Consider the following 18812-nt stretch of genomic DNA (forward strand, 5'->3'; position numbering starts at 1 on the left):
TGACAGGCCACCCAGAATAGTAATAGTGGAAATATTCTGTTGGACACCGGTTATGGTGACAGTTTTTCTTCACACTTCGGACAAGGGGAAGAGGTGTGTGTGTGTGTGTGGGTGGGGGGGGGGGGGGGCGTCCACCCCTCATTTCTAGTCTATCCAAATTGGTGGAAAAGAAGCAAGAAACGGAATTACATTTTTGCTAAAGATTTTTTCCTTACAAATTTCCTTTCCAGATTTACAATGAAGAAATTCTGGATCTTCTCTTCACTCCTCGAGATAAGGTGGGACACATCAGCATCGTGAGGACCCAAGGAAGGAATTAAGGTAGGTTGTTTGTATTACCAGCACTTTTGGTTTTCCAAAAAAAATAAAAAAAAACTTTATTGAAAAGTGTATCATGGTACATACATCTGTACGTTCCAACATGGCAGAACAATAATACATACACACATTGTAGTGTCAGCGTGACATAAAACAGAGATCCACCGGGGGTAGGACCAGTACTTAGTCCAGAACAGGAGGGAGGAGAAGGGGGGGGGGGGGGGAGCAGGAATAAACATATCAGGTACACGTTTCGCCATCTACTGGACCATCTACTCCAAACCTTCTCATACTTTTGCGGACATCCTCTATGTACATATATCAACTTTCTGCTTGCGAGCTACTTCTTTTTCTCGCCATGAATAGCGTCTCGTGTAGAAAGGTTGCGAGGGGCTTATCAGCGTCTAAGTCTGGTAGTAGACCAAGCAGGCACATCTTCGGGTCTAAAGTGGCAGGGGAGCCCATTTGGCCATGTAGGAAGCGAACCACCTGTGTCCAGTACCCTTGCATGGTTGGACAGGGACCATAGAAGGTGATAGAGCCTGGTGTGTGATCCTAGTCGGCACCCCGGGTTGTATGAGGGTTTGTAGCGTGCTAGCCCTCTTGAGGAGTCAGACACGTCTGTGTATAATGTACAACTGCGTGAGGCGGTCTGACAGTTTGGGGCAAACTCTTTTCACATCCTCCCAAATCTCCATCCCAATCCTCATTGCCAATGGTTCAAACATCCACCTCCCACCAGTCTCGGCAGTATAGGCCCAATGCTGTAGTACTAGGGAGGCAAATGGCGGAGTATAGGGTAGAAATCAGTCTAGCTGGTTCAGTACCTGTGACTGTGTCTACTACAGAGGGGACTGCCAGAGATGGGTTGGAGCCAGTAAACTGTGTTTTGTATAGCGTTGCGGAGTTGTAGATACCTGAAGGGAAAATTAGTCCTTTAGCGCTTGAAATGTTTTAGGTTTCGTAGTGGTCATGATCTGATACAGGTATAGGATCCCATGGCGTATCCACACCTCCGGGTCCGGAATAGACAATAATTCTGGTAGGTGTGTGTTGAACCAGAGGAGGGTGTGGGAGTGAACCTGTGGGGTTCCGAGTTTTAGTAATGTCATCCGCCATACCCTACGGTGATGAGTCAGCAATGTCCGCTTTGTGTTGGGAGGGGCGTCTTGTCGATGGGGCTCTAAGGACTGCCTGAAGTGGGGCATGGGCTGGGTCACCCGGGCGCCAACAGAGTAGTGCTTGGTATCTTGGTAGCTCGTCTTTATCAAAATGTTAGAAGTGGGACAGTTGGGAGGCAAGGTAATAGTCCTGAAAATCTGGAAAAGCGGCTCCCCCCCCCATTGTCACTGGGTTCTTTAGGATTCTCCAAGCTAATTTGTGTTTACTGTGGCCCCATACAAAGGAATTGAGAATGGATTCAATTATTTTGAAGAAAAAATTGTGGGATATACAGAGGGGCGTGCCATACCAAATAGAGTATCTTTGGGAGAAGTATAATTTTTTACTAAAGCGCCCCATTACACCCACAGGTATCTGGCCCACGTCTGTGTCTTAATTTTAATTAGCGCATATAGAGGTTCAATGTTCAGGTGTGTAGTCTGAGTGATCTGGTAACCTGTACTCCAAGGTACTTGATCAGGAGAGTCGAAGGGGTGGGCGAGTGGTCAATCGGAAGGATCTGTGATTTCGGCCAGTTGATACTCAGACCTGAATGACCACCGATCCGTTCTATGGAGAGTAGGGCTACGACGAGAGAGGGACCCGAATCCACCAGATATAGGAGCGTGTCATCGGTATACATTCCAATCTTTTCTTCCAGGCTCCTTATCTTAAGGCCTCGGATGCTAGTGTCTGCTCGAATCATGATAGCCAATGGCTCCACCGCCAATGCATAGCATGGGGGGGGGGGCAGCCTTGTCGGGTCCCCCTCTCTAACGGAAACTGGTCGGAAAGCCAGCCATTCAGTATTACCAGCACTTTTACATAGCCAGCACCATGAATGCACCTGCTATTAACCATTTGCCGATCTCTTAACTGTAAGGCTTCATGCACACAAGACGCAGATGCAAACTCTGCTGGACACATGTTTTTAAAAGCTGAAACCGGTGTTTAGAAATGCACATTTTGCCGCCATTTTTACCGTGTTTGTGTCTAGAAGCGTTTAGTTAAGCTAACATCATAGACCCTCCCCAGTTCAAAAAACAGTAACTATTTCAGCAATTTTGTGAGACCAGAGGGAGGAGCAACAGTGTACTTGTATTTAGCGTGTCACTTGCCACGGCACCTGCCACAAGTTGTGGATTGTCCACCTGCCACGTGACTTGTCACGTCACCTGCCGCAAGCTGTGTCTCGTGTGCATGAAGCCTAAATGTACATTGTGACTTTGCAGTTAGATACCAGGGTTATGGCCACAACCCCCGGTATCATCTTCTCCACACTTTTTCTTCTGCAGGCAGTTGGCTTTCATTTAAAAGTTTTCCGTGTGTCGGATTTGCCACTGGCTCCCCTTCATATGCATTCATATTTTATTTGGTGTGTGTTTTTTTTTTTTTTTTTTTAATGTTTTTCCTCCATTTCAGATCTGCGGCCTCACTGAGCGTGATGTGAAGACTGCGGTGGATATGGTGGCTTGTCTGGAGCAGGGGAATAGTGCCCGCACTGTGGCTTCCACAGCCATGAACTCCCAGTCCTCCCGATCACACGCCATCTTCACCATCTCCATTGATCAAAAGAAAATCGATGACAAGTGAGTCCGCTACATTCATTATTAAAGCCATCCTAAGAGGGGCCTGTCTTGACATACATTTTGACTTGCATTACAACACATGGGTCCTATAATCATTAGAACCCATGCCCGTCATTTTATTTGTCCGATCTGAATTAGGGCTGCAACTAACGATTATTTCCATAATCGATTAATCGGCCGATTATTTTTTCAATTGGATAAAATCATATTTAAAAGTAAAAAAAAAAAAAAAACGCACAATATGAAAAATAAACGCACAATGTAAAAATGAATCAATTATCAAATGTTGATCTATAAATTATACCACGTGATGAATATATATCTCAGTGCACAATGACTAAATAAAAAAGCCAATACTATTAAAAATATATATGAAAGATTTTACAAAAACGCACCCACTAATTTCATTTTAATTTTTGTATATTTTACATTTCCTGGGGTTAAAAACATCAGAGTAGAGCGCTTTTACTACCTGTATTTATAACATTGGTATACTGTTCCAACTTTTTGTTGCAAGCCTGGGGTAGTGGCAGCCCTCTTATATCCACCGTTCTTTTGCAGCTTATCCATAGCGCAAACCCCCTTTTATCTGTTATCTGTCCAACTCCGCCCGCTTCAGTCCATACTTTTTCTCTGCCGCTAAAGAAATATCCTGCGCATGCGCTGATAATAGCATTGAAGTGGCGCATGCGCGGTAAAGGGCCGCCGTCAGCTGTTTCAGTGACGGTGTAGTGTCATATTTTGCTGCCTATCACAGAATGCTACGGAAGTGACGTTGCCGCCAGAAATTGCGTACTGCGCATAGCGTTCCAAACACTCACGCCGTGCGTTCCAACATAGTTTCGGCAATACGGTTCAGCGAAACCATCACATAATGTTACGGAAGTAACGTTACAGACAACACAAACACTGGGCCGTGCGTTACAACACTAATACTTCCCTTGTTACCTAGTATCATTATTTACCAACTATGCTGAGCTACGTGCCGTGTTCTGCATTGCTGGGACTTGTAGTGCCTATCCTGAGCTACCTGCTTCAATGTTCAGTGTCCTCATCCTTATCCCTGTGCTTCAATGTTCAGTGTCCTCATCCCTATCCCCCTGCTTCAATGTTCAGTGTCCTCATCCCTATCCCCGAGCTTCAATGTTCAGTGTCCTCATCGAAGCAGGGGGATAAGGATGAGGACACTGAACATTGAAGCTCGGGGATAGGGATGAGGACACTGAACATTGAAGCTCGGGGATAGGGATGAGGACACTGAACATTGAAGCTCGGGGATAGGGATGAGGACACTGAACATTGAAGCTCGGGGATGGGGATCAGGACACTGAACATTGAAGCTCGGGGATAGGGATGAGGACACTGAACATTGAAGCATGTAGCTCAGGATAGGCACTGCAAGTCCCAGCAATGCAGAACCTAACACGGCACGTAGCTCAGCATGGTTGGTAAATGATACTAGGTAACAAGGGAAGTATTAGTGTTGTAACGCACGGCCCAGTGTTTGTGTTGTCTGTAACGTCACTTCCGTAACATTATGTGATGGTTTCGCTGAACAGTATTGCCGAAACTATGTTGGAACGCACGGCACGAGTGTTTGGAATGCTATGCGCGTGCGCAGTACGCAATTTCTGGCGGCAACGTCCCTTCCGTAGCATTCTGTGATAGGCAGCAAAATATGACACTACACAAAGGAGCCGCTCCGGAAGTGACGGGGTTACAATACAACGCCGCCGGGTGTGCCAAGATGGCCGCCAGCTCCGGAGCTAGGCCGAAGCCGCGGCCTTTCCTAAGGCCGCAGCCACGGACCGCTCCGCGGATCGCATGGTGCGGACCGACTAATCGATAATGAAAATCGTTGATAACGATTTTCATTATCGATGATGTCGATTAATCGTTTCAGCCCTAATCTGAATCTTCAATGGGGCTGTAATAAAAAAAAGTACATCCTACCGCCTCTGGGTGGATGCTTCAGTCATGTGATATATTTCTATGGCAGACAGAAGTTTTTGTCCACTTAACATGTGTGTCCTTGGCATACAGAAGCCCTCCAACCCAGTCTGTAATTCTTTGTAGAAACAACAGTTTCCGCTCCAAATTGCACCTCGTCGATTTGGCTGGGTCTGAAAGACAGAAAAAGACAAAGGCTGAAGGCGATCGTTTGAAGGAAGGTTAGTTTTTTATTTTTTTGTTCCCCCCCCCCGCTACTAAAGGTTTCTTTTTTGTGTGTGGTGTCTTTCTTATTCTACTTTTGTTTTTTATGAAGTAAAAAAAAAAAGTCATGCTTATCTGCTGTATGTAATTTTGCACAGAGCAACTCCAATCCTCTTCTGGTGTACCCCCGCCAGCAATCCTGGCTCCTACCCTCTGGCAGGTGCCCCCATAAGAATTCTTTTAATACATTTTTTATTTGTTTTTTTTTTTATATCTAAGTAAAAAAAATTGGGGGGGGGGGGGGGGTCATTTATTTTTGGAAGATTTGTGTCCTGGGATGTACTCACCCTTCCATGGTAAAACCTTTTAATGATCACGTGGAAAGGTTGCTCAGGCTGCCTTGGCACTGTGCACATGTAGCTCTGCTTTACTGAATGGTTTGTAGCTGCAGCGAAGGTCAGTTGATGTATATTATCTCCCAACAAGACAACTGCCGTGTTCTTCCCCCTCCCAGGTATCAGCATTAACCGTGGCCTGTTGTGTTTGGGAAACGTCATCAGCGCTTTGGGGGATGAATCTAAGCGAGGCGGATTTGTGCCCTACAGAGACTCCAAGCTGACTCGTCTTCTACAAGGTGAGCCCCCCTTTTTTTTTTTTTTTTTTTTTTTTTAAGAAAAGGAACAGAAATGTGTCGGTAAAATGGTTATAAAGATTTATAGTAGTCTTTCTTCTCTATTAAACCCAATATATTGTGCAACTGGTGTTCAGGCTCAGAATTCCTATTTGTAGTATCTGTATACTGCTAAAAGTGACTGGCCGGGCTTATATGGACATTCGTGTACTTGCATACCAGCTGTAAAAACTGCCAAACAAGGTTACACTGACCATTTTATAGCTACAGGCACTGTGGGCTAATTCATAAAGGGGGAGGGGGGAACCCAGCAGAATTCCTAAAGACCTCAAACTCATTCTGTTGATGGTGTAGCCCTAATCTCTGAGCAATGACTTGATAGCTCAGCTGCCACCTCGCCACAGTGATTCAACAGGTCCACCCACCCGTTCCTTCATACTTTATGTTCACTTTAGATATTGGGTTTCTAAGTCCCCGTTGGGAGGGAGGGGCGAGCGGAGTGCATTTAGACATTTTGTTTGCAGTCTCACTTCAAAGATTTTTTTTATTTTTTCTCTTGTATTCACCGACCCACACAGCTCCTCTCTGTAACTAAATGGGTTAGCCCTATCACTAGAGATACTAGGCAAGTTGTAATACAACACTTCAAAACTTTTAGTTCCGCCCATGGGGCGGTCCCTAGGGCACAACCCCACAGCCTGCTCAGGCAGAACTCTCCTTTTTTTTTTTTTTTTTTTATTTTTTTTTTTTTGCCTAGTGAAGGATCTAGACCTAGGAACCCTGCGGGCCCATAGGTCTGTGGTGTGGTTTTTATTTTTTTATGCAGAAGCTTGGTTTTTTGCACAAGATAGAAGATCACAGGATCATTCATCAACAGCTGGCTGGGTGACAGGCTGGTTCACTTATTCTTGTAGTCTCCCCAGTCCGGCCATCGAGCATGTGCAGGTCGCAGCTAAGGCTCGGCAGACCATGACATACCTCGGCTCCAGAGCTGGTCGGTGAGCTTGATGCTCCGGGGCTTGCATATGACCGGGCTACTGATGTTTGCGTCACAGTATACCGAGGACAGTACTCTTCCCAGTACTGATCAGGAGTTGCCTACCGTAGAATGTCTCCCAGCTTCAGGACTGATAAATACAGCTCTCCCTGCCTGGCAGGGTGGAGCAGCTGCTCATTCCCTGGGAGGTCGATTTGGGGGTGCCCCCCCTCACCCCCCTCTCTTCTCTCCCCTGTCCCTAACTCCTGAGGCTTAGTCCCGCTGGATACCTGTGTAGTCATGCCCCTGTGTTGGTGCAGCGCTGTGCCTGACGCACATTCTCTCTGATCCTCATAGTGCTATTTGGCGGCCATTTTAATTATGGACAAGGGTCAGACTGGCTTCATTCGGCCATTTTCCTGGTGATTCCCTATTGAGAACACTGGCGGACATTTTCTTGTAGCCAGACCATGTTTTTGTGCTCTAGCTGCTGCCCCTGGACCTTCTACTTCCTATTTGGTCATCGCAGGGCGATGGGAAGGTTATGCTGTGTTCTGAACATGAACACGCTTTTCCTCCACTGAAACCGTTGCCACGTCTACTTCAGAGTGGAAGCTGAGGAGATTCCAGTAATCCTGGTTGCCCCAGATTGGCCTCAGCAGCCCTGGTACGCAGGTCTGGTGGCAGATGCTCCCTGGCAACTGCCGTTTCGAGAGGACCTCCTATCTCAAGGTCCAATCCTTCATCCTGCTTTACCATCTCTGGCTTTAACGGCATGGCTATTGCCATGAGAGCCAGGTGCTGAGGAACCGGGGGTCTGTCTGACTCGGTGATTCCAACTATGTTGAGGGCGTAGAAATCTTCACAGATATACCATCGTACCTGGAAGGCCTACATCTCCATGTGTGAGGAGAGAGGGTGGCATCCGCGCTCCTTTTCTATATCCAGGATCCTCTTCAGCAAGGAGTAGACCAGAAATTGGCGTTAAGGGGCAAATTTCAGCCTTTGCTGTGCTTCTTTTTCTTTTCTTTTCTTTTTTTTTTTTTTTTTTTTCGGCGACCCCTGGCATCTCACTCATTGAGTACCTTTTTGTTCAGGGGGTTCAACATGTAGTCCCTCCGTTACCCCCATGGGATTTGAACCTGGTGTTGTCCGTGCTTCAAAAGCTGCCGTTTGAAAATATCGGGGAGATTCCCCGTTGACTCTTTCCCAGAAAGTGTTTTCTAGTGCCCATCACATCGGCCAGGAGGGTTTCGGAATTGGCAGCCTTGTCATGCAAGTCGCCTTATCCCTGTGGATGACCAGATAAGGTGGTCTTGCGTCAGCAACCGTCCTTTCTACCAAAGGTGGTCTCGGCTTTTCATATCAATGAGAACAAAAATGTATTACCATTGTTTGTGTCCTTAGCCGAAGCACCCCAAAGAGGTGGCCCTTCATGCTGACGACGTGGTTAGGGCTCTGAAGGTGTATTTGTCTGCCACCGCTCCCTTTCAGAAGTCAGACTCGCAGTTTGTTTTTGGTGGCTGGTCCTAAGAAGGGTAAGGCTGTCTCGTTGGCCACCATTTCCAGGTGGATCAGACAGATTGTAGTACAAGCCTACGCCTTGAAGGGGCAGGTGTCCCCCTTTCCAGTCACGGCCCACTGTACAAGGGCAATCGGAACGTCTTGGGCCTTCCGACACAAAGCGTCGGTCGCTCAGCTGTGTAAGGTAGACATCAGTGCATCATCTGATGCCTGTATTGGCCACAAAGTTTTTTGCAGGCAGCCGTGTAGTTGCAATTTTATATGTGCAATTGAGATTTTTTTTTTTTTTTCCTGGTTTTCAGTTAAAAACGCAGTACTGTTTTGTTGATGCACTGTTGCCTTACTTCCGCAGATGGTTGCGGTTTTGGAAATCTCTCGTGTTGAGAATACCTGGTTGGGTTTTGGTGTGTTTTCCATACACTGCTGTGGTGTGTGTGTGTGTGTGTGTGTGTGTGTGTGTGTGTGTGTGTGTGTGTGGTTTTTTTTTTTATTTTTTTTTATTTTTTTATCCAAATCTTTTATTTTAATTGCTTTGTATTCAAATTCACAGATACAACCACAGAATAAGCTCATACAATAATTCCCCTTGCATACAAATTTCCCTACCCTCCCCCACCCATACCCTTTCTCCCCACCAAAACCTCTCCCCCTCCCTTTCCCGCAACCAATAATATTAAATACTCAATATAATCAACAATTTATCCAGAATGTAAATAAAATCAAAATTAAACAAACTGCTCTTTGCTTTCTCCCTCCCCCATCCCCACCCCATATTCACTCTCTCCTTCATCCATAACACTTACATCCTACTCACTCTTGTTCACTACTCGCACCACTTTCCCCATATTTTAACAAACTTCCCATAATTACCTCTTTTCCTATATATGTATTCCTCCTTTTTTTTTTTTTTTTTTTTTTTTTTATCGTGTCTTTAACCATTTCCATCCATTCCTTTACTGTGGGTGCTTCCCTCCTCTGCCATTTTATACGCAATTAGTTTCCTCCCTTGGAAAAAGGCATCTGATTACGGCTGTGTGGATATCCCCCCCGGACCTCCTCCTCTTCTATCAATCCCATTATACAAATTTTAGCTTCTACTTCTAGTGATGGCCCAGCCACTTGATTTATTTTCCCTATTACTCCTACCCAATATCTATATAATCTTGGGCATCGCCAAATCATATGTATTAGATCCCCTCTTCGATCTCCACATCTTGGGCATTCTGCGTCCTGCCTACTCCCAAACCTAAACAACTTGAGAGGAGTATAATATACCCTGTGGATTAAATACATTTGAGATATAATATGTGATGGAGATAATGAAACTTTCGCTCCCAACGCCAAAACCTTCTCCCACTGTTCATCCGGTATTGGGCCCACATCTCTTTCCCATTTTACCCTTTTTTTTTTTTTTCCTCTATCATCCCTTGTTCCATTCTCTTTAGATACCTGTAGATATCTGAAATAACTCCTTTCGATGTATTGCTACTTATAATTCTCCTGAGTACCGGCATCTTACTCCACTCCAACATCCTTCCTCTAAATTGTACCTCCAACGCGTGTTTAATTTGTATATAATTGAAGAGGGAATGAGCAGGTAACCCATATTCATCCCTTAATTCCTGAAATGTTTTCAGTCTCCCGTCCCTATATAGTTGCGCTAAGAAGTGGACACCCCTCCGATCCCATTCTACTAATCTCCCCATTTTCTTAATTTCCTCTAAGTTTTATTTTCCCATATTGGAGAGAATTTCGTATATCCTCTATACCCCAATATTACTTTTATCTCCTCCCAACACTTTACCATCAGTTGAGCTGTGGGGCATCTGGTCCTAAATGAGTCGGTCTCCACCGCTTCCACTACTGTATTATGCGGGGTATCCCTCCCCAAGGGACAGCCTCCCTTCTCCATCGCTACTGCTAGGTTACCTCCTTTCATATACTGTAATTGGGCAGCCAAAAAGTAGTATCTCATATTAGGTAGTGCCAACCCACCCAATTCCCTTGGTCTCTGTAGCACTTGTAAACTAATTCTTGCCACTCCATTCTTCCATATCACCTCTCTAAACAAACTTTCCATTTTCTTAAACCAATATTTTGGAATCCAGACTGGTGAATTTTGTATGACATACAATATTTGAGGCATCCACACCATCTTAATTAAATTACACCTGCCGGCTACTGACAAGGGGAGGTTCTTCCATACTCTGATTTTACGCTTTAATTTTGACATAAGTGGAACTAGATTCCCTGCTATATACTGCCTTGGGTCTGGCGTCATATTTACTCCCAAGTACTTCATTTGCCTAACTATTTCAATTTGGGATACCTGTACTGGCAATGGAATATCCAGGGGATCCACTGGAAGGAGGACTGATTTTTTTCCCAATTAATTTCAAGTCCAGAGAAATACCCAAATTCTTTTATCAGTCATTGCCGCCACCAATGAGGGCCCCGTATCCCCTAAAAACAGCACATCGTCTGCAAACATAGCGACCTTTTCCTCTTAATTCCCCCCCCTTTTAAACCCCCGGATATCCTGCGCCTCTCTCAAAGCTATGGCCAGAGGCTCCACCGAGAGGGCGAAAAGCAGGGGCGACAAAGGGAACCCCTGTCTTATCCCCCTCTCCAAGTGGAACCCCTCTGAACATTCCCCATTTATACTCACTTTCGCCCTTGGTCCTGTATACAGTAATCTTATCCATTGCATAAATCTCGGCCCAAATTGAAATTCCGCTAACACCCTCCTCAAATAATGCCATTCCACACTATCGAAGGCTTTCTTCGCATCTAAAGACATAACTGCTCTATTCCCTTTATTTTCTGAAGGAATCTGAATATTTAAGTAGGCACGTCTCACATTCATATTTGTGGACCGCCCTGGGATAAACCCAGTTTGGTCCTGATGTACTCATTTTGAAATTATGTTTTTTACCCTTGTTGCAAGTACTTTTGCCAGAATCTTAACGTCTGAGCACAGTAAGGATATAGGTCGCTATGATGCGGTCTCCAATTGGTTTTTCCCTTCTTTTGCCAAGACCACCACTGTGGCCTCCATCATTGATTGCGGCAACTGCCCCGCTTCAAAGGCCCCATTGAACACCTGTAGGAGAGCAGGTAAGAGTATATCCCCAAATTTTTTATAAATCTCTATCGGCAATCCATCCGGACCTGGGGCTTTCTGTTTTATCATATCTGCTGTTACTTTTTGCAACTCCTCCAGAGTCAATGGAGCCTCCAAGCCCTCCCTATCTTCCTCTGACAAACTGGGTAATGTTATTTTTCCAAAAAATTCCTGCATCTCCCCTTCTACATCGGGATTTGAAACTTTATATAATTCCTCGTAATATTTTCTAAACTCTTTCACTATCTCAGGTGTTGACTTCCTTATACCTCCCTCCCTGTCCAAAATCGCCGGTATTATTGGGGACGAACTATTTGATTTAGCAATTAATGATAATACCCTCCCCACTTGTTCCCCTTCACCAAAGAAGGTCTGCCTCTGGAACTGCCTTTTCTTCTCCTCTTTCTCCCATACAAGTCTTTTATAATCTGCCTGATTCTTCCACTCCCTATAGCTCTCTTCTGAAGGGGCCCTTAAATACCTTTCTTCTGACCTCCTTACCTTCTCTTTTACTTCTATTTCCTTAACTGACCCATTCTTCTTAATCTGCGATATCTTTTTTATTAATTCCCCCCTAAGGAAGGCTTTCAGGGCATCCCACATTATTCCCAGGGACTTAGATCCTACATTTGTACTCAAAAATTCTTTTAGATTTTCTTTTACACCCTCCGTGTTATCCATTAATTCTAACCAGAATGGATTTATTTTCCATTCCCTTCTGCTATATCCTCTCCCTATTGTCATTAAAAGCGTTACAGGTGAATGGTCTGAAATTCCCCTTGGCTCGTACTCAACCTTCTCCACCATCCCCAATGCCTCTTCATTGCATAGCACCATATCGATCCTGGACAAGGTGGAGTACGTCCTAGAGTGGCAAGAATACTGTCTCCTTAAGGGGTTCCACCTCCTCCATATATCCACAAAACCTGTTTCTTCACAAAATTGAAATGACAACCCATTAGGTCCCTCCCTACTACCTGCCTTCTGTGGGAACCTATCTATTTTTTGATCCATTATCATATTAAAGTCCCCTGCTATTATAACCGGGATTCCAGGCTTATCCATTATAAACTTCAACAGTTCATTTAATATGCATTAAATGGCGGTGGGATATACACACTTGCAATCACACATACTTTATCTTCTATACCACAAAAAAGAAACGCATATCTCCCTTTAACATCTATGATGCTCTGCCTGCAGGTTAGACCCGACCCAGGATCTATTAGAACACTTACTCCCCTTGAGTAAGAGGTATATGTAGAATGATATTGTATCCTATACTTCCTGTGTCTTAACACACTGATTGTATCTCGGTCCAGGTGGGTCTCCTGCAAACGGAGCATCCCATAATTACCCATATTCCCCATAGAAAATATCGCACGCCTCTTCAACTGTTCCTTCACCCCCGTACATTCCAAGAACAAATTTTAACACTTTTAGTGAAGTTCCCTACTTTACTACTTACTCCCATACTTAAGGCCAAAATCACAATATCAAACTTTTATTCTCTATTCTAAGTGCTTTCTCTGTATTTTAACACATGCATATTTTATATCTCAAATTTACCATATTTCCTACACACATTTTTAACGCTTTTTATATAAATTTTGACAATTTATTGCCTAGTGCCTCACTCAATTTCATTTTCTTGTGACCTTTTTCACTAACCACCATATTTATTGCTATTCCACACATCAACTCTGTGCTTAAATATTTTTTTGTGCAAATGACAATCCTTTACCATGCCTACCTATACCCTTCCTTATCCTTTCAACCTCCTTTCTCACTCTATCATTCATCCATTCACCCTCACCATCCCTTTTCTCTTTCCCCTCCCCATCCACCCCATGCCCCACTTGGGGCCCTTCTAAGGGGCTTCCAACATGACCGTTTTTACCTCCCAGAGTGATATATCCTTCCCACCCACTCACCCTACCAGCCCACTCCTATTAATCTTATTTCTACGACAAAAAGAAAAATATTCCCCATTGCAACCGAGAGAGACAAACAAAACAAAAAAAGGGGGGGGGGGGGAAAGGGAAGGAGACAAAAAGAGAGCAATATGGGGGCATTCTCCTTTAGTCCAAAAATAATGTCCGAGGGGCGTGGCTTGGCGCCGGACGTGAATGGCCGCCTGAGGAGAGAGCTCCCGCTCGCCGAGGACGAAACCCAGCTTCACGGTGGACATTCCCCACACCAACATGGGTAAGGGAGACCGGAACACCTCCGCGCCGAGGTCCCGGTCCCCGCGGGGGGGAGAGAGCCAGTCAAACAGCGGGATTCCCGCGATCTTCAGGCCGCAGCAGCGGGACACGCCGCCATCCACACAGGCCGCATCTCAGGCAGCGCGCTCTGGTAATCCTAGCCCGGAGCGCGCGTCTCTCAGCCAGCCCAGCCCAGCACACCACACAGTGCACACTACAGCCAGCGCTGCCCAGCCACTCTTCCTGCATGACATGCAATCCATCGCAACAGATATAAAGAGTACACTGGCAGCGTCTATTGGTGACCTCAGGCTGGATGTACAGGCCATGGCCACAAGGCTGGATAGAATAGAGCAGGTCACTAACATGCAGGAAACCGCTATATCGCAAGTGATGCGAACTGCAGACCATCACACCATACAAATAAGGGAGATGAGTAGGCACTTAGAGGACCTTGAGAACAGAGGACGGAGACACAATATAAGGATCAGAAACCTGACTGAAAATGTGGACCCCAGCAACCTTCAACAATGCGTTCAAGCAATATTTAATGGTTTACTAGATAGACCCCCTGATTCGCCAATAGAATTTGAACGGATGCACAGGGCCTTGCGCCCCAGGGGTAGAGAAGCGGATCCACCCCGCGACGTCATTTGCTGTCTTGTGAACTTCCCCCTGAAAGAAGACATTCTCAGACGCGCAAGGGAGAGGCGGCAGGTCTTTCATGAGGGCTCTGAAATCAAGCTTTTTCAGGACTTGTCACCAATTACCCTTCAGCATCGGAAGGATCTCCGTCCTTTATTGGATGTTCTGAGAGCGAGAAATATTGCGTACAGGTGGAAGTTCCCCTTTTGCCTATCCGCCTCAGTGATGGGACGCACAGCCCTCCTCCGGGTCCCGGAGGATCTACGACAATTCTGCAGCATACTGAACGTGCCTATCCCACACCTGCCTGATTGGCACAACGAACATCGCAGCTCAGCTCCTCGGATTGCTGACCAGGGAGAGGATGCCATGGAATGGAACCCGCAGCGACATCGACGCCAGAGGTCGCCCCCGTCATCACCGCCACCTCAGGCAAGGCCTCCCCGGGCAAATAATAGCCCATCGGCTTCACCAGTTCACAGAAGGCCTCGACAGGAGGCCTGAGGGGGGCTTACTCCTAATTTTGTCAGAAAAGGATCCACTGAATTCCATCGTTTCCTCACGAGTTGCCATAAACCTTTATTCTACATGTTCCTGGTGAAATAGGTCTCGGTTTGCAATGACTACCTCGTTCTTTGTATCAGTTTTGTGTTCGCTTGACGTTCGTCGGCTGTTTATGCTCTCGGTGATTGCTTCAGCCTCAGACTATCACCCACAGGAGTTTTTGTCTATCCGAACTCTCATGTCCTTTCACTGATGTCGATTCCTGCTAGCAAGGAGACCACTTGCGGTATTTTGCCTACAATGGGGGTTCCATACCTCGTCTTGAGCAAATTTGGAGCTGGAGCGACTTCTCCCACCTGTTCTCTTGCTACTGACCCTTTGGACAATAGACTCTACAGATGGGATCGGTTTCCCGTGCCCCGGAGCTCTGAAGTTTGAAGAGGCTCACCCCTCCCCCCATCCTAAGAGCAGGACTTGTTGCCTTACGATCCAGGTACTTCATAGCATCTCAGCACACCCCACAGACACAACGCAGCACGACTCCCACTTTTTTGACAACACTTCGGGATGATACCGGGTTTAACTGCACTGAGACGGGGTTTGGGTCACTATCTGAGTCTATTGTTGGTATATTGGGTTCCCTTGCTATATGATACAAATGTAGGCATGTTCAGCTCGACAAGTGTATATGTGATTATTCTCTTTTATGTATTTTTCGGCTTGCGCAGGACGGGGGGGGGCCCAGCGTCACTTCTTGGACCCCTCCTCGGGACCTCTGAGGGGGGGGGTTAACAATTTTAGCGGAGACTTCTCTGGCCCCCACCGGGGCTCCCCCATTTCACAACAAAAAGAGAGGGGCTTCTCATTCCACATACACACCCAAGCCTCAAGCAAGAACCTCTTCTTGCCTCCCTAGCAGTCATTACAGATAGTCATAGCCGCTGCGCCCCCTTTTGTCCTGCAGATTCTCAGACACGCTTATACATGTATTAACGGACCACTGAGAGGCCATAGACACAATTCTTCAACTCCTGGGGGGCACATATTAATGCACTTCACGGAGAATTGTTGTTCCAACGTTTTTTTTTTTAGACTTGTGCTTTGCTGTTTTCTGAATGGTTTTTGACCTCAGCTCACCTACCTATGCTCACCAATGTACCACTCTTCCCAAGTTCCGAGGCGGTACTCTCTAGTGAGTCGCTTCTGGGTCATATCCCCATTCTCTATATTATGGCAACCCGTGTGGGTATTCACTTCCCATGTGCAGATCCATAGTTTAATTTGTTTCAGCTACATGTATGTGCCCTTCCTCTCTCGGTGCCTTTATCTTTGGTTAAGGTTACAATTTTTGGTCACATGCCTATGTTTATGTTTGTGTTTTTGCTAAATGATTGTCTCGATAAAATGGTCCCTCCTCTCGATATTGACCTTGACATGCTCTGCCATTTTGTTAGTGTGTATCACTGCTACATTGGAAGACTCTCTCTCCACCCACCCATACATCTCACGTAGACCCTCCTCCGACTTATTCACTCTAGTCCTCTGAGACGGGCTGAGGCTTGACACGACTAACCCTTGTTACCCCCCAAACAGCAGACTTGGTATAGCTGCTGCATTATCCAAAGACTGTTTTGGAAAGAATAGCAGGTCTATTTCTTCCACCGGTTTAGATATCCCCTAGTCCCGACCCCCTTGTCCTTGGGAGTCTCTCCCCCACCCCCCCCCCCCCCCCTCCCCTCCCTTAAATTTTTTTTATTTTTATTTTTTTTTGTTGTTTTTTTTTTTTTTTTTTTTTTTTTTGGATTGCTCTTATCTTGATTGCTCATTCCCTCTCCCCTTTAGCCCACATTTTTCCCTTTTTCTGCATATCCATTCATACGTGCCCCCCCCCCCCCTCCCTCCCTTACGTGTAGTCCCAACACGACTCAAGTTGAAGCCTGTTCACGGTACATAATAATCCTTTCTATTTACATTTGACTGCATTCAACGTCATGTCTGCCATCAACACACCAAACCCTCTCACGCTTAAAATAATCTCCCTTAATGCAAAGGGGCTAAACACGCCGGAAAAACGATCACAGGTTCTCACAATGATGAAAAGTAACCAAGCGGACGTTATTCTATTACAAGAAACGCACTTCAGATCTAATAACATTCCAAAACTAGAAAATTATCAGTACCCTACAGTCTTCCACGCAACGAATCCCCTAGCTAAGTCGAAAGGTGTATCCATATTAGTAGCGAAAAATTGCCCTTTAGAGATTACAGACTCCGTATCAGACCCGGAAGGCCGATACCTCTTAGTCAAGGGGCATGTTCATAACAGGCCGATCACTCTGGCCAATGTATATGCGCCTAATGTGAAACATGTCCCTTTCTTTCGCAAATTGGCTTCTCTTATCTCTTCTTTTCAATCAGGAATTATTATTCTAGGTGGTGACTTCAATGCACCCCTTAACCCCGTACTCGACTCCTCAACAGGGACCTCGTCGATCCCGTATAGAGCCTTACATCAGATTCAATTACAAATACATAGTCTTCTCTTACACGACTCTTGGCGTACTCTTAACCCTGATGGAAGGGATTACACATTTTTCTCGCCTCCTCACCAGAGGTACTCCAGAATCGATTTATCTGTTCATCTCACAACAGGACCTACACCTCCTGACCAGAGCCACCATAGAACCTATGCTTATCTCAGACCACCACCCCATCTCCATTTCTCTCTCTCTTCCGATATCACTGAACAGGTCCAAAATATGGCGCCTAGATCCTTCACTACTGACAGACCAGGCCAACATAGATCACGTACAATCATATTTAGATTCATTCTTCCGCATAAATAACACACCAGATACACACCCCATCACTCAGTGGGAGGCTCACAAATGCTCAATAAGGGGGGAATTCCTAATGCTCTCAGCCAAACGTAAACGTTTACAACAAGCTCGCATTCAAGAGTTACTAGCGCAAATTAAAACGCTGGAGATAGCACATAAAAAAACACAAGCCACTCTGACCCTGCAAGAGCTCACACACGCGCGGTCTCTCCTGCTTGACGAATTGAATTTGAAAATCAGAAAAAAACTTACACTTTCTCGTAAGTTATTTTATGAACATGGTAACAAAAATGGGACGCTCTTAGCCAGAGCATTGCAGGGGAAGAGAGCCTCACAAACGATTCGAAAGATTAGGAATTCTGATGGGTCTCTAGCAACCAGTACTAAAGACATAACAGCCTGCTTCGAACGATATTACCGTACCTTATATGACTTAGACCATCAGAACTCCCAACAGACCTCTCAGGAACACAAGACTTCCGCTATTAGGGACTTTCTGACCCAGTACGCACCCAAACCGTTGTCCCAAGAAACTGTCACTTCTTTGGAAAAGCCAATTTCCGGAGAGGAACTCATCCAAGCTCTAAAACAAATGAAAAATTGCAAAAGCCCAGGCCCAGACGGATTCACGACTCTATACTTCAAAACCTTCCTAAACAATCTCAGCGGCCCTCTCTTAACTACTCTAAATTCCATTACACTAGGAGATACCCCTCCTCATCGTCTTCTGGAGGCACATATAACGGTGCTTCCAAAAGATGGGAAAGACCACACCTTAGTTACGAATTACCGCCCAATTTCACTACTTAATGTAGATACAAAAATTCTAGCAAAAATATTATCCAACCGCCTTCTCCCGCTGGTCCCGCATCTCATCTCCCCTGATCAGGTAGGCTTCATTCCTGGCCGGGAAGCCAGAGATAACACCATTAAAGTTATTAACCTCCATTCTTACTTAAAGTCTTCTGAGCAGAAGGGCTTCTTCCTATCCTTGGACGCGGAGAAGGCATTCGACAGAGTGGCCTGGGATTACATGTCTGAGACCCTTAGATCAATAGGTCTTGGGGACAAGATGCTCAAAATGATTCTTACACTCTACACGCATCCCACAGCTCAAGTGAAAGCCAACGGCCACCTGT

The 18812-nt window shown here is 45.6% G+C and overlaps 1 protein-coding gene across 1 annotated transcript in view; it reads left to right on the top strand.

Moving 5' to 3' along the window:
- Nucleotides 1-18812, top strand: part of KIF4A (kinesin family member 4A) — a gene marked incomplete in the record, with an annotated part of 62542 nt that overhangs the window by 11070 nt on the left and 32660 nt on the right. The window contains 3 exon segments of the mRNA XM_077474343.1: nt 2902-3068; nt 5145-5239; nt 5737-5856. Coding sequence (XP_077330469.1) covers nt 2902-3068; nt 5145-5239; nt 5737-5856 — 382 coding nt within the window.

Source organism: Lithobates pipiens, unplaced genomic scaffold, assembly GCF_037356315.1.
Source record: "Lithobates pipiens isolate NorthernLeopardFrog02 unplaced genomic scaffold, aLitPip1_a1.2 Scaffold_1, whole genome shotgun sequence".
Classification (NCBI taxonomy): Eukaryota; Metazoa; Chordata; class Amphibia; order Anura; family Ranidae; genus Lithobates; species Lithobates pipiens.